Here is a 14976-nt window from a genome sequence, read left to right as displayed (position 1 = left end):
CGAGAAATGAAAGCTATAAAGAAGAGAAGAAAGAGGACAAGATCTTTATCTGCTTTTATTTAATTAACAAAGGAAGCAAAATCACATGTTAGCAAATACATTTATGTGAATGTACTGACTGTAAAAACACCTTGCAGTATTTTAAATGATTGTGTATTATTGACTTATTTTATTAGTTACAATCAAAAATGTTGTCTCATGAGAAGTGCATTTAATTTATGTTTTCACTCTGCACCATAAAGCAGCTATGAGATGTTTCACACCCTGAAACGGTCTGAATGAAATACATGAGATGATCTGACCAACAAAACCAAACCAGACCACCAGGCAGGCGACGGCTATTTTAACTCTGACTTATTTTTGTTCCATAGACGTCGTTTTTTTCTTTTATAAACTCAACAGGAAGTACTCTTCTAGGCCCTGAAGTCAGGGACATTTTTATCTTGTGGGTGCAGGTTATTAACTTTCACAAACGCAGTGGTTGTTCGAATACTGCTTCGAGTTTGGTTTTAAGCACAAGATAACAACTTCAGCGGCTTTGCAAATAGGCGTCAATGTAAAATTTAACATTTGTGCTTCACTAGGAATGATTAGTATTAAACACACTCTTCACTGTACTTGTTGTTTATTGTTCTTGTGTAGTGTCAAACAGTGTCACCTGTGAAAACATACTTTAAAGTATCAATATAAATGTGCATATGAACACTAACATTATTATTCTCTCTATTTAGCCTCCATTGAATTTGTTAGCTGCAAAAAATGTTATATTCATGATTCAACCTTAGAAACTCTCAAACAGAATCATTCTGTTCATTGACTAAAATAAAGTTTTAAAGGTGACATATCATGCAAAATGGACTTTTCAATGGTTCTCTACCTGAAATATGTGTCCCTGTCTACAAACCCCCCGAGAATGAAAAACCTCCACCTTTCTGTAAATGTGTGTGAAACGAGTCACGGAGTCAGAGCTCGGAGCTTGTTCAGCCCATAGACTGTATAAAATATAACTCAACTTTTCCGTTTTTCATTACCTGCACACATGTGTGCTAACAAGGAGCTTAGGAGGGAGGCATGCTAGTTGTAGGCTGTCTTAATAAACACAAAGGTCGGTTTTACTCCCCACGTCTGCAGATTTAAAGATCTAGTGGATGATTTTTTATTTATCATGGTTAAGTGCTAGCGCTAATTAGCATAGCTACACAGCTACATGTCGTAGCTGTAGCTGTGTACCAAGACACACGTCGACATACTGACAAATAAAACAACAAGAAGCACTAAATCTGGGACCAATCCTTCAGAAAGGTCCTGCTGCCTTTCTGGCAGAGGTCGGTTTTACTCCCCACGTCTGCAGATTTGAAGATCTAGTGGATGATTTTTATTTATCATGGATAAGTGCTAGCGCTAGTTAGCATAGCCACATAGCTACATGTTCGTAGCTGTGTACCAAGACACACGTCGACATACTGATAAATAAAACAACAAGAAACACTAAATCTGTGACCAATCCTTCAGAAAGGTCCTGCTGCAGGCGCCTCTCCGTCAGGATCAGATTCTGGATCAGATTCAGAGGGTTGAAGTAACGTGATCTCTGAGCAGCCGTGTATATTCAGCTCACATGTAAACATTAGATCAACGTGCTGGAGAGCCGAGGCACATCCACTTCCTGAGGGGGCGTGGTCAGAGAGAAAACAGACTGTTCTGAGGAGGACTGAAGAAGAGGGGTTTTCAGGCAGACCAAAATCTGATTTCAAAGTGTTTTTTTGAGCATAAACTTTAAAGACATGTTTTGGGGACCTCTTAGACCAATATATATTGATGAAAAAAGCGTGATATGTCACCTTTAACATCATGATTACCAATTCTCAAAGTCTACTGTACGCTTTCTTTTTAATATTTCTGTGCTGTTATTGTGTAAAAATTGTGAAACAAATTACTTCAAAATCTGGAGGAATGTTTCAAGGAAGTAAGAGTGACGGGAAACATCGCTCACATTGAAGGTTTGCATTCTTGAGGCCTGACTGTGTTGATATGATCGTATGAGTCAGGTGATAATAATCATTTGGGTCACTTCTAGTCTTCTAATGACTCCAGCACTGCTTTCAAGATGGCCGCTACAGCCACGGCGCCGGGGTCAGGCAGGGTGACCCGCTCGGCTGCGATGTAGCTGGCTCGCCCCGCCTTCGCTGTGAGGTCACGGGTTGACTCCGCCCCCTTGGCAGCTTTCTAAAAGAACAGAAGGAAGGGTGAATAAAAATAAAAATTCTTGAAATCCCTTAAAATAAAAGTGTCGTACCTGCACTGCATTCTGTAGTACAAGCATCTCTCCACCAGGGGGCGCCGTTGTTAGCTTCATCAGCTCGTCCACAGCAGGACAAAGAGCGTCCAACTAGAGAGGGACAGAAAACAGAGAGATTAATGAGGACATGCGGTTTGAAGATATGCACAAGAAGGACCTAAAATGAAAGTTTTCTCACCATGGTTCTATCTCCAGGATCGGCTCCCCCGTATCTGAAACAAGGTTCACGCCTCAGATTTGTTTCACATCAACCCACGGAATCACAGCTTCATCACTGTTGACCTTTAAGTGGTTTCCTGTTGCTGCGGCTGCAATTCAACTTCTAACAAGGCTGGCACTTTTTTTATGCTCAGTTCAGACTTTGTGAACTAGTTGATGTCAGTGATTGAAGTCTTGTAAGGGTTCTTCCCCGGAGTGTCCCATGAGCAGGACGAGCCAAACGAAAAACCTTTAAGGGCTTGTCATTAAATTGAATTGTTATATTGAGATAAAGTCAAAACTTGGTGGGAAACTTTCAGAGCATAAAGACTGAGGGGGGTGAAAAAGTAGGCCAACACTTATATAGTTTAAAACTTTCCTTTTTGATAAAGCTTATAGTTAGAGCTGGCTCAGGCTTGGACCAGCTTTTAGTTATGCTGCTATAGGCTTAGACTGCCGGGGGAAACTGGTCCACTGACACACTGGGATCCTATCTCACCCCCTTTCCCCTCAATCCCCTCATCAGTGGCGTGTCCAGAGGGGTGGCCATGGGTCGAACTGGCACCCCTTGAAATCCAATTGACCAACCTTAAAATCCTAAACTATGATTGGCTGTTTGCCTTGTCAGAGGCGGGGTTTCTGTTAAAATCTATAATTTGGGATGAGTTAAAAGGCTGACAGTAGATTTCTTTATTTGTGCCCTCAAATGTGACTTTGAGAAGTCAAAGGGAATATAACAACTGTTTAATACTTTAATGAAAGTAGGTTGTGAAGACAGAAAGGGTAAATGTTATTTATTTGTAAATGCACTGGCCACCCCTGCCTATGTGAGAGCCTCAGTTGGGCCACCCCAGTCAAAAAGTTCTGGACACACCTCTGCCCCTCATCACTTACTTTAACTCTTCCTGTCCCATTAAAGTTACTAACCATAGACCTTTCTGGAGTCCCTGAGCTCCCTTGTCTCGTAGGTTCCTCCTGCTGTGGACGTTCCAGACTCCAGCTGATACGGACATGCTGGACTCCAGTGGCAACAGCTACTACTACTCGTCTCATCACTATCTCCGCTTCCTCTCTCTCTTCATCTCCCTCTATCCCTCTCTCCAACACGGTCTCAGCAGATGTGTGTCTAACATGAGTCTGGTCCTGCTGGAGGTTTCTGCCTGTTAAAGGAAGTTTTTCCTCGCCGCTGTAACTAGCTAAATGCTGCGAGCTGCAATGCTCATGGTGGATTAAGGTCTTGGTCTTGGTGTTGGGTCTCTGTTCATAATATGACATAGTGTGGTCTAGACCTGCTCTGTTTGTAAAAGCGTCTTGAGATAACGTTTGTTGTGATTTGGCGCTATACAAATAAAGATTGATTGATTGATTCATATAGTGACTCACCTTCTCATGGCCTGTGTCCCAGCATGCATTGCGGTAGCCCAAGCTGCAGCATTGCTCCGCCCCTCAGTCACATGACCGGCTGCAGCAGTCAGAAACAGACTGTACAGCTGGGAGACGAGACCACATGTCAAACTCAATATTAACAGCTGATGTTAAAAAGTGATGTGAGGCTCACCGCTCCAGAAGACCCGCCCATTTTCTCCTGCACCAATCCAGCGAGGATAGATAACAGCTTCCCCGGGCAACCAGGGACCACGTGACCCTGAAGCCAGTCCTGAAAGGCTGGATGAGCATTCACTCGACATTATCAGAGAGTGGCTAGTTTAAGTGACTTTAAAATGTAATATCACAGTATTTAATACCTTTAGCGGCCTGAGCGTGAGTGTTCCCACAGTCACCGTCCCCTGCAGCTCGGTCCAGCGCGTTGAGTTCCTCCTGCTTCTCTAAAAGGGTGGAGCAAACTCTCTCCAGCACTTTACGCATCACAGGACTCAGTGGACCTGACAGAAACAACAACAAACACACTTTATACCACACTGCAGTTCCTTTAACGGCCACAAGGGGGCTGTATTGAGCGTCTTTTTAAACACACAGTTCTAAAAAGATTATTTTTATGAAACTGGTTGATTCAAAAATATAAAAAACTTAGAGTCAAGTCAAAGTTTTGGGTTGATATGACTGAAAGCAACACACAGAACACAATATTAAATAAACCTTTGAACCTATACGAACCTTCAGAGTACGTGTCGTCCTGCGGCCGTGTGCTCACAACTTGAGCGTCAGTCATGTAGCTGCGTCCGCTAACACTCATCCTGCTGAGGTTCGGCCAGGCGGGGGCGCTGGTCTCAGCATCTACATGGAATAAGGGACGTTAGATAGGTTAGTGTGTGTGCATGTGTTCTTGTTTTTCTACCTTTGTGAGGACCGTTAACGTTTCACACTATGGGGACATTTTTCAGTTCTCACGATTTTTCAAAGGGGAAGACGTCGGTTAGAAGCTAGATCTGATTAAAGGTTAGTTACGTGTTTTTTGGAGTCTCTTTCAAGGTCCAGGCTAGTTTTGTCTCTGTATTTAGAGTCTTTATGCAATGTAAGGTCATAACTTTACACACACGTGCATACACTGATTTGGTCTTCTCTTTTCACTGAGGGAGAATTTTTTCAAAAATGTTGACAAATTGATTTTGAGAAAATAGGAGGTAGAAGTTTAAAACTTTCAAATATAAAAACAAAGAGTAATAACTGTTGAGTGCAAAAGAAGTAACATCTTAAGACGGTGCTGTTTCATTGAGCTAAACATAGCTAAATGAAAAAAAATGAAAAACTAAAAAAGTCAAAAAAATCTACAAATTTTAATCTTGAATGACGCTGAAATTCAATAGGAAAATGTTACTTTACGGAATATAAAAAAGTATTATTCTATATTATTTTTAAAAATGAGTTCCGCACATTTCATTGAAAGACGATATTTTACATGATGCTGGGAAATTCAAACTCTACATGTTCTAGATTAATTAAAAACAACAGGTTTAGATTCTGAAGTCTGAAGCCTGTATTGTGTTACCTGAAAGTCCTCATAAGTACAAGAAATCAAGTCTGTGTGCTCACCGAACAGCCTCAGTGTCTCCTTGTTGGCCTTCATCAGCGTCAGCGACACTCCCGCCATCTCCAGAGACGTCATGAATGACCCTGACATCACCCTCGCAATGACTACACCCCGACTCTCTGTAAGCACAGATAGAGGACATTTAAACAGTGGTGATCTTAATGAGTGATCACATGAGTGTGGATAAACACTGTAACCACAGTTACCCAGGCAGACGATGGCGGCTCTGGTAACCACCGCCATCTCCAGACACGACAGAGCTCCGAGGTTGTTCACACACACGACGACGCTGTCACCTGTTGACGAGAAGGAAGTCAGAGTCTGAGCAGAAGACACTTTAAACTCAAAGTGTATTCAAAACAGAGAGTACCTGACTTGATGGAGAGATGTGATTGGCTGTCAGGGTTGGTCATGTGATCGATCATCGTCTTTACCACCTCGTCTGCTGTTGCCACCTGATGATGAGAGAAACTGAATTTTAAAGACACTTCAACAGAACATAGAGACTTAATGATGACAGATAGTGTCTGGAATGATCACCTTTGACCTTTTGACCCCAGGTTCCCCGTGAATACCTGCAGAGGAATCACACAAGTCAACATTTGGAGATGCCGCTCTCTCAGTTCGAACGTTCCTCATTCTTCTTAGACACACTTTCATAAGAGAGCTTTGGTCGATATTCTAGTTTCCATGTGAGGTTAATTCTACTTCCTCTTTTAACAACCCCAACATTGGACTTCCACTAGATCCATCCAGCAAAAAATAAAAGTCTTGTATATCTGATCCGGAGAACTCTGACCTGCCGGAGCGGATCCAGTGGAAGTTAACACATTGACTAGAATAGACACCTATCAGATCTGGTGCTGTGACGAATGCCGGACACAGATCTGATGGAATTTATCCTTATTGACAGTGTCCCCAAAGTTGCTAATTAAATAGAGTCATGGGTGCAAAGGAAGACGACTAAATTAAAACCCATCAAACACACTGTCAACATTTTTCACCCAAACTTCTCTCTGGACATTTTGGACCTACACCTCTTCACTTCTTCTGTCACTCTTTTTTACACAACTTCTCCTCCATCTCCATTTCTCCATCATTCACTCCTCACCCAGTCCCAGCTCCATCTCTCCAGGCGGCAGCTCAAAGGACGGCAGGCAGCCGGGGACACTGCAGGGGGACAGACTCACCCCGAGTGTACCTGCAATAAAAACACCACACTGACATCATCATGCAAAACATCACCACAGCTCCACCGAGACTTAAGTGACTGAACGAGACTCACCGATCCCCTTCAGGACTTCTGACACTTTGGAAACTATCTGGTCCAATGAGCAGCCTTCTTCTGCTAAAGCACCTGCCAGCTGATGAAACAGCAGGAGCAGAATCAGAAACTTCTGATTCCAAGAGAAAATAACAAACCTTCACAAAAGTTGTTGTTGTTGTTGTTTACCTTGTGTATGAAGACGGTGCCACACAGGCCTCTCCTGCCGGCCTTACTGGGCTGGTTGAAGGCACAGTCCTCTGCGATTATCACCATTTCAACTGCAACACCATGATTACGAGCCTGTTCTGCAGCCAAGCCGAAGTTGAGGCGGTCTCCGGTGTAGTTCTTCACGATGAGGAGGACTCCAGAGGCCCCTGTGGAGGGAGGAAGTTTCATTTCATGTTCTTATTTTGTATTCTGCTTTGATAATTCATTTTCAGTGTGCCCAAAAATGACTGACCTGCACTGTGCAAGGAGAGAACAGCAGCCAGGATGCTCGCAGGAGGCGGAGACGCAAACACTCCACCTGCCACAGCTGCAGACAGCATCCCTGCTCCGACAAAACCTGCAGGCACACAGATTCACTGTGACAGAATCAAGAGCAAAGACACTCCCTGTGTGATCATGTGAGCTTAAAGTCTTACCTCCATGTGCCGGCTCGTGTCCCGACCCTCCTCCGGACAGCAGGGCCACTTTGCCCCTCAGGTTGTCCGGGTCGGAGCGGAGGACGACTCTGTGGCCCTTCAGGAGAGAGAGGCCCCCATTGGACCTCACCAGGCCGCAGAGAGCCTCGTCCACACAGGTGTCGACGGAGTTTAGTAACTTCTTTTTGGGCTGAGAGGGGGAAATAAAGACAGCTTGGTTATTAAACTCAGGATTTTAAATCAAAACTGTACCAAAAATGTCCTGCAGGGTCTTGCAAATGATGGTTATAAGTCAGACCCTGCATTATCACATCTTTAACACAGAATATATACAGAATTAACCTTTTTTAATAACACATTTTTGACATTTTGCACTGAGGTTGGTTGGTATTTAACTCCTTGAGTTTGCACAAGATTAAACTACACTTTCACAGCCCTACCTCTGCTACATTATCTCACAATGGACTCTGATCCTTTTCAGCAGCAAGTGCAATGCAATGCTACCTCAACCATGCTGCAAAACACTCCTGTCAACCTTCAGAATTCACATCCAGACAGGCTCTATATCTCTGCATTACATCTCATGAGCTTTATAATGTATAAACACACAAAGTTTACCTCCATTGGGACTTTTTGTTGCTTCTTTTCACTTCCTACAGCAGGTTAAAGAAGAATTAAAGCAGCCTGAGTTAATTAGAGTACAACTAAACTGAAAGCGAGTTCGCCTTCAAAATAAAAGCACGTAGCGTATTTCGTCTTGTGAATAGTTACTTCCATAACTCAGAGTGGGTGTGAAACTACACTTCTTGTTCTCACATACTTTAAAAAAATGTTTGAATGATTAACTGGAATTATGGTTTAATTTTTACCACTTTAAGTTGGTTGCGCATTTTATTTTGAAAACCTAACAGGAAGTATCGCATTCTAATACCTTTAGTAACAAACAGGGTTTAAAACGCTCCATGAGGACAGACACGCCCATTGTCTGTGTCCTGTGGATTGATCTGTATTGATATAATTGGCCTGGATTCCTGAAAGCGTGACACAGATAGTTTAACAGTTTAACTCAACATTATTTTTAGAATTTACAAGAAGACAGAAACTGAAATAACGAAGAAGTAAGACAAAAAAATGATTCAAGAAATGTATTTATTAAAAAAAACTTAACTGTAGAGTACAAAAAGACTGAAGTTATAGTTTATTTTTTTAAACTACTAACTACTAATATTAATAGAAATAATCGATAAAATAAAATCTAAATATGATTAAATAAAACTAAAATAAAATAAAACATAATATAATATAATAAAATAAAATAAAATAAAAGAGAATAACATAAACACATAAAAAATAAAACAAAACTAAATAAAAAATAAGATTAAAAATAATAGAAATAGATATAATAAAATATAATCGAATAAAATCGAATAGAATAAAATAGAATAAAATAAGACAGAATAAAATAGAATAAAACAGAATAAAATAGATTTAAATAGAATTAAATAATAAAGTATATACAGAAGTGCAGAATAATTAGAATAATATAATATAATATAATAAAATAAACATTGTTTTGGGCTGTTAATGGCTCAAAAAAGTATCACTTTGGCTCTGAAATAGTGTGATGATTTTATTTCATAAACTAGAAATAGTTGGCCCTATAAACACAAGTTAAACCCCGCTCACCCGGGCTGTCCTGTACAAACATCAAACCAACTGTATCCTTCTGCATGACGCACGGAGCCCAGCAGCCAGTCCCCTCGGCTCCCCTCGGCTCTCTTCGGCTCCTCTCGGCTCCCCTCGGCTCTCCTCGGCCCCCCTCGGCTCCAGTCTGCTCAGTTCTGCTCAGCTCCTCTCCGTCCGGAGCAACATGCAGGATGGCGAGTGTGGAGACAGCCGCCGAACACGAGCGTATCCTACGGGAGATCGAGAGCACCGACACCAACTGTATCGGCCCGACCCTCCGGTGAGTGTGCCCCGTGCCGCTGCTCTCAGTCCTCCCCGGGAACACAGCTGGAGCCTCGGCGTCACTCAGCTGAGGGAGCCGAGACTAGCTCCAAGTTAGCAACTCCTCTGGGAGGCTGCTCCAAACTTTAACGGCTCTGTGTCCATTATCGGACAGCTAGCCAGCTAACTATAGAAGAAGCTAATTAATTAGCACCATAATGAGTTATATTAATACTTATACCTTAATTTATTAATGTTTTTGATAGATTGACGTTTTTATTTTATCACTTATTCATGTAGTTTGTCAACTTCTGTGTAGGCATTCAGCCACTCAGGCTAATAGCTAACTTCGCTAATGCTGCATTCAGGTGCTCCTCTGATGCTCGGAAATTTCCAAGTTCATCCCACTTTGGTTTATTATTACGGTAATGTGCAAACAAAACAAGCACATTAAAGTCAAATTAATTATATTTAATTCTTCAAACGTTAATTAAATACCTTAAGTGGAGAGCAACCTATATTTAGAACTATAAGGTAAATAAGATATCACTTTATTGCTATCCAGACATAAGTACAATCAAGAAAAAGTTCCAATTAGTAAAATAAATAAAGATAGAATACAGATTAGATATATACAATGTTACAAATGTAATTGAGATAAATACAAATGTTAAAAATATTAAAAATAGCAGTAATTACAGGCAGTATTAAAGATGTTTCAGTAGTGACAGGTTGACATGGTGTGATTATAGTTTGGTTATGACAGATTAAGCAATATAATAAATACATATGGGTGTATAATATGACTGTAAGTTGAAGTAAACAATAACAATGTAATATAACATAATATAATATAATGTAATCTGCATTATAATGTCATCAGTAGTCAACAAAGTTGCTATATGAGGCAAAAAAGTTGACTTGCAGTCTTCTAATTATTAAGATATTGAATTCACTATCAAACCAACTAATGTTTGTCACCAGCTTTTAATTATGTCTAAGTTTCAGAGTTGTTATTCTCTCTTTATTAAGCCTTCATATGTGTCATCACTGTTTGAAGCTCAATTTTCCGATTATACCGACAGCACGTGAACGCAGGCTAACTTATTGTCATTCAGCTCACTGCAGTTTGAGCTCACACTGATCATCAGGGCTTGTTATGGTCTCTTATTATGCTTTCTCTCTCTATCAGGCTGTTTTTCTGCCTCTCATTAAAGGTCTCCATTGTATAAAGAGGAGTTCTGGATGCTAATTACTGCCTGTTAGCCTGCTGGGTGTTAGCAACAGCCCAGATATGTATCAAGGAGTGTCAAGTGCAGCAGCAGCTCAGTGTGTGCACACAATGAATGAGACCTCCAGCTCTGTTATTACACCACACACACACACTACATGTGTTTCTGTTTGGATACTTCTGAGTGTTTACTCTGTTGCTCAACATTTTACTGGAAACTGAATGACTGTTGTGTTTTTGTTTTTTTGGAGTTTGTGCCTAAATGGGTCTTGAAGAGCTGTTTTCTGCCCTGGTTTAATGTTTACAAGAAGAGTCACATCATTGTTAAAGCTGGGAAATACAGAGAGGGGGCAGGTTGGTTTACAAGTAGTGTGTGAACCTGATAGGGTGATAGGAACCAGCTATGGTTCCTAGCTACGTACAAAAACTGTCTCTGAATTGTAGACTGAACAAAAAAATGGACGTAGTATCTGTGACGTTGAAGCCAATCATCGGCGGCAGCCATATTGGATTTCTGAACTCAAACTAACTTCTGTCGAGTGAGTGTGAGGTAAAGAGGCGGGGTTTGAGCCTCCTCGCCAACAGCTACAGTGTTCCCGCCTGTCAATCAAGTCAGCTATGCCTCTTATCATGCAAAACTCGTAATCTTAACATCTTCGAAACTGCCGTGTTATGAACAAATCCGCACCCCGTACAGTGTGTGCCAATAGAGAAATGAGCTATTTATGTCTGCTGTAAAGATCGGCTTCTTTGAATGGGTGTGTATGTGGTTTCTGGTACTTTCGGAGCCAGCCTCTAGTGGACACTCGAGGAACTGCAGTTTTTAACACTCCAGCATTAGCTTCAATTCTCACGGCTTGCTCTGAATCAGACATGTTTCAAAAAGTTACACACACATGCATAATCAGCGGCATCGCTGAGTGACAGGTGGATGCATTGTAGCTGTTAGCGACAAGGCTAAACGGTTGATAGAAAGTACGCTTGAGTCAACATTTCCAACATGGCGACCACCATAATTTGGCTTCAAAACATCTCTCTAGAAACAAATGGGTGAAGTCACAGAGGCTGTGTTGCACAGGATTTTCTTGCTTTTGGAGCGTGCCTCGTGTGGACACTTGTGGAACTACAGTTTTTGTACTAGCTTAATTTTGAACGCTGCTTCGTGCTACCAGGTATTTAATTACCCTAAACAAGGAAATACAATTAATTTCAAACATATTTTTGAGGATAAGCTGTCATATTTTAATATTTTATTGTGGATAAAAGTAGTTAGAATAATTAAAAAACTAAGTTAAATTTTGTCAGAACAGTTTTGACTTTAGGTTGGTATACATACGTATTTTAATGATGGAGAACGCTGCTTCATGCTACCAGATATTGCATTCCCCTGAACTAGGAAATTCAATAAAATTTAAACATATTTTTGAGGATACAGTGAAAAATGTAATCTTTTATTATAGATTAAAGCTGTTCAAATAATTTAAAAAATATTGTATTTTGTCAGAACAGTATTTAATTACCCTAAACAATGAAATACATTAAATTTTAAACATATTTTGAGGATATACTGTTACATTTTAATATTTTATCATGAATAAAAGTAGTTAAAATAATAAAAAGAATATTTTTTTGCCAGAACAGTTTTGATTTGAGGTGCTTATTCATATTGTAACAATGGAGAACCATGCTTCGTGCTACCATGTATTTAATTACCCAAAACAAGGAAATACAATACATTTTAAACTTAATTTTATCGGATAAACTGTCACATTTTAATATTTTACTATGAATAAAAGTAGTTAAAATAATAAAAAATATATATTTTTTGCCTGAACAGTTTGGATTTAAGGTAAGTATACATATTTTAACAATGGAGAACCATGCTTCGTGCTACCAGGTATTTAATAATTACCATAAACAATGAAATACAATAAATTCTAAACATATTTTGAGGTAAAATTATCACATTTTTATCTTTTATTATGTTTAAAATAAGTTAAAATAATTCAAATATAATTGTATTTTGTCAGAACAGTGAGATTTGAGGCAGTTTCAACACCTTAGCTCTGTTTTTCTGCAGCCTGAGGACAAAGTAGTAAGAAAGAATGGATTGCAGATTCCTGGACATCTTACCCCGCTTCATTACATTTAAATATAGCCTGATTGATGCTAAATGCGCCCTGGCTCTTCCTCTGAAGACCGTGCCCCCTGAGCAGACACTTTTCCAGCTGATTGTTGTGTTTTCGTGTCTCATGTTTCCTCTTCAGACGGAGGAACTGAGCGTTCAGAGGTGCCTTCTGGAAGTTTTCCTCCTCCTCTTAGTCAGATATATTTAATCCTGTCCCTCAGGCCAGTCACTGTCCCTGTTATCAAACCCAGAGATGTGTGTGTGTGTGTGTGTGTGTGTGCGCACTAACAGGCCCTCTTAAGATGCCGACACCATATGACGTGACACCTCCTGGTGACACATTCCCCTCTGAGTGCTGCACAGGGACAGGGTGAGGGACCCGGACGGGCTCACAGTTAGTCTGTGTTTCCGTCTGTTAAGTGATATTAGCACAGCCTTAGTTTGAAGCCGTCTGCCTCGTCATGATCTATTTTTAGCTCACAGGGGTGTTGAAAATAGTTTTGATTTGAGGTGAGTGTATCAGGTGATGAGGGATGGAGCTGAGAGCTTTAAAGCTGTATTTTTGGGATTGTGTGTGTGAAACAAATTTAGATGAAGCACGTTTCCTTTCAACACTTTCCTTCTGTGTCATCGTCACGGAGCCGAGCGTGCAGATCTGGTGCTGCTTTTATAAAACACGTGACCTTTATTTAAACTCAAAATTTCACTGAGGTTGTAAAAACAGAGGAAGTTGCACAAATGTGAAAAGCAGTGATGAAAATGGAGAAAACCCCATAAAATACATGACAAAGCAAGAATGCAGAATGACACACAGGGGTTTGTGATCATGGTGTTACAACTTTCCATTACTGTGGATCTCCTGACTTCAGGGTCCTCATGTAGTTCTGATCAGTCCGCTCAGTGTTTCCACATAAAAGACGAATCACTGGATCTTCAGGCTTGGAGGAAACATCGGACAATCATTCCAAGTTAGTCAGGCAGAATCAAAACCATACCCTGTATAATAATTGGACGTAGTATCCGTGACGTCACCCATCTGTTTCTGGAGTGCTGTTTTGAAGCCAATGGTCAGTGGGAGCCATACTGGAAACACTGAACTCAAGCTAACTTCTGTGGAGCTAGTGTGACGTAAAGAGGCGGGCCTTTAGCCTTTTTGCTAACAGCTACAGTGTTTCGGCCTATCAGTTAAGTCAGTCATGTCCTTATTTGGGCAAAACTCGTAAATTTAATATCTTCTGAACTGTCACATTAAAGAAAATGTATTCAAAATTCAAAATGTATTATTACTGTTAAGATCGTCTTCTTTGAATGGGTGTGTATGTGGTTTCCTGTGTTTCTGCAGCCAGCCTCTAGTGGACGCTCGAGGAACTGCAGTTTATAACACTTCCGCATGGGCTTCATATTTTGAGATCGGAGGCTGCCGCTTGATCAAAACGTAAAGCAGGAAGTCACCGTATTTGAGCTGCAAACTTCTTTGCATAGAAATGACTTCATCAGTTGGGTTGACGGGGCGTTTAGCTCAGCGGTTAGAGCGCACACGTCATGTACCGACGCTGTGGTGCTCGCCACTGGTTCAACTCCCAGCCCGAACCCTTCCGTACATTACATTCCACGCTCTTTCCTCACCTTTTGTAACTCCTTTTAAAGGTGACATATCACGCTTTTTTCATCAACATATATTGGTCTAAGAGGTCCCCAAAACATGTCTTTAAAGTTTATGCTCAAAAAAACACTTTGAAATCAGATTTTGGTCTGCCTGAAAAACCCTCTTCTTCAGTCCTCCTCAGAACGGTCTGTTTTCTCTCTGACCACGCCCCCTCAGGAAGTGGATGTGCCTCGGCTGTCCAGCACGTTGATCTAATGTTTACATGTTGGCTGAATATACACGGCTGCTGTTACTTCAACCCTCTGAATCTGATCCAGAATCTGATCCTGACGGAGAGGCGCCTGTAGCAGGACCTTTCTGAACCATTGGTCACAGATTTAGTGTTTCTTGTTGTTTTATTTGTCAGTATGTCGACGTGTGTCTTGGTGCACAGCTACAGCTACAGCTATGAAGATGTAGCAATGCTAATTAGCGCTAGCACTTATCCATTATAAATAAAAATCATCCACTAGATCTTCAAATCTGCAGACGTGGGGAGTAAAACCGACCTCTGCCAGAAAGGCAGCAGGACCTTTCTGAAGGATTGGTCACAGATTTAGTGTTTCTTGTTGTTTTATTTGTCAGTGTGTCGACGTGTGTCTTGGTACACACCTACTGCTACGACATGTAG

The 14976-nt window shown here is 40.9% G+C and overlaps 2 protein-coding genes across 3 annotated transcripts in view; one reads left to right on the top strand and one right to left on the bottom strand.

Moving 5' to 3' along the window:
* Window positions 1–608: 608 nt before the first annotated feature.
* tkfc (triokinase/FMN cyclase) lies at window positions 609–8088 on the bottom strand. Of its 2 annotated transcripts, none has more exons than XM_034675990.1 (17): window positions 8013–8088; window positions 7395–7584; window positions 7211–7315; window positions 6937–7124; window positions 6769–6847; window positions 6595–6684; window positions 6024–6058; window positions 5854–5938; window positions 5690–5779; window positions 5486–5602; window positions 4610–4729; window positions 4240–4377; window positions 4053–4159; window positions 3878–3984; window positions 2475–2508; window positions 2294–2386; window positions 609–2223 (listed from the first exon to the last, which is right to left on the bottom strand). In XM_034675990.1, exons 1-17 carry the CDS (start codon window positions 8016–8018, stop codon window positions 2071–2073), a joined length of 1737 nt encoding a protein of 578 aa, XP_034531881.1. In that variant the 5' UTR covers window positions 8019–8088; the 3' UTR covers window positions 609–2070. The 2 variants fall into 2 exon arrangements, with proteins under 2 accessions (XP_034531881.1, XP_034531882.1); XM_034675991.1 differs by lacking the exon at window positions 8013–8088 and adding an exon at window positions 7835–7900.
* A 1075-nt stretch (window positions 8089–9163) lies between these two features.
* exoc6b (exocyst complex component 6B) overlaps window positions 9164–14976 on the top strand; it is a 134445-nt gene continuing 128632 nt past the window's right edge. The window contains exon 1 of the mRNA XM_034676475.1: window positions 9164–9360. Within this exon, the coding sequence (XP_034532366.1) occupies window positions 9272–9360 (89 nt within the window). The 5' untranslated portion in view covers window positions 9164–9271. The remainder of the gene's footprint in view (window positions 9361–14976) is intronic.

The sequence above is a fragment of the Notolabrus celidotus genome, chromosome 23 (assembly GCF_009762535.1).
Source record: "Notolabrus celidotus isolate fNotCel1 chromosome 23, fNotCel1.pri, whole genome shotgun sequence".
In the NCBI taxonomy this organism is placed as follows: domain Eukaryota; kingdom Metazoa; phylum Chordata; class Actinopteri; order Labriformes; family Labridae; genus Notolabrus; species Notolabrus celidotus.
Note: the sequence above shows the minus strand (reverse complement) of the source record. Positions and strands in the feature narration are given on the sequence as shown.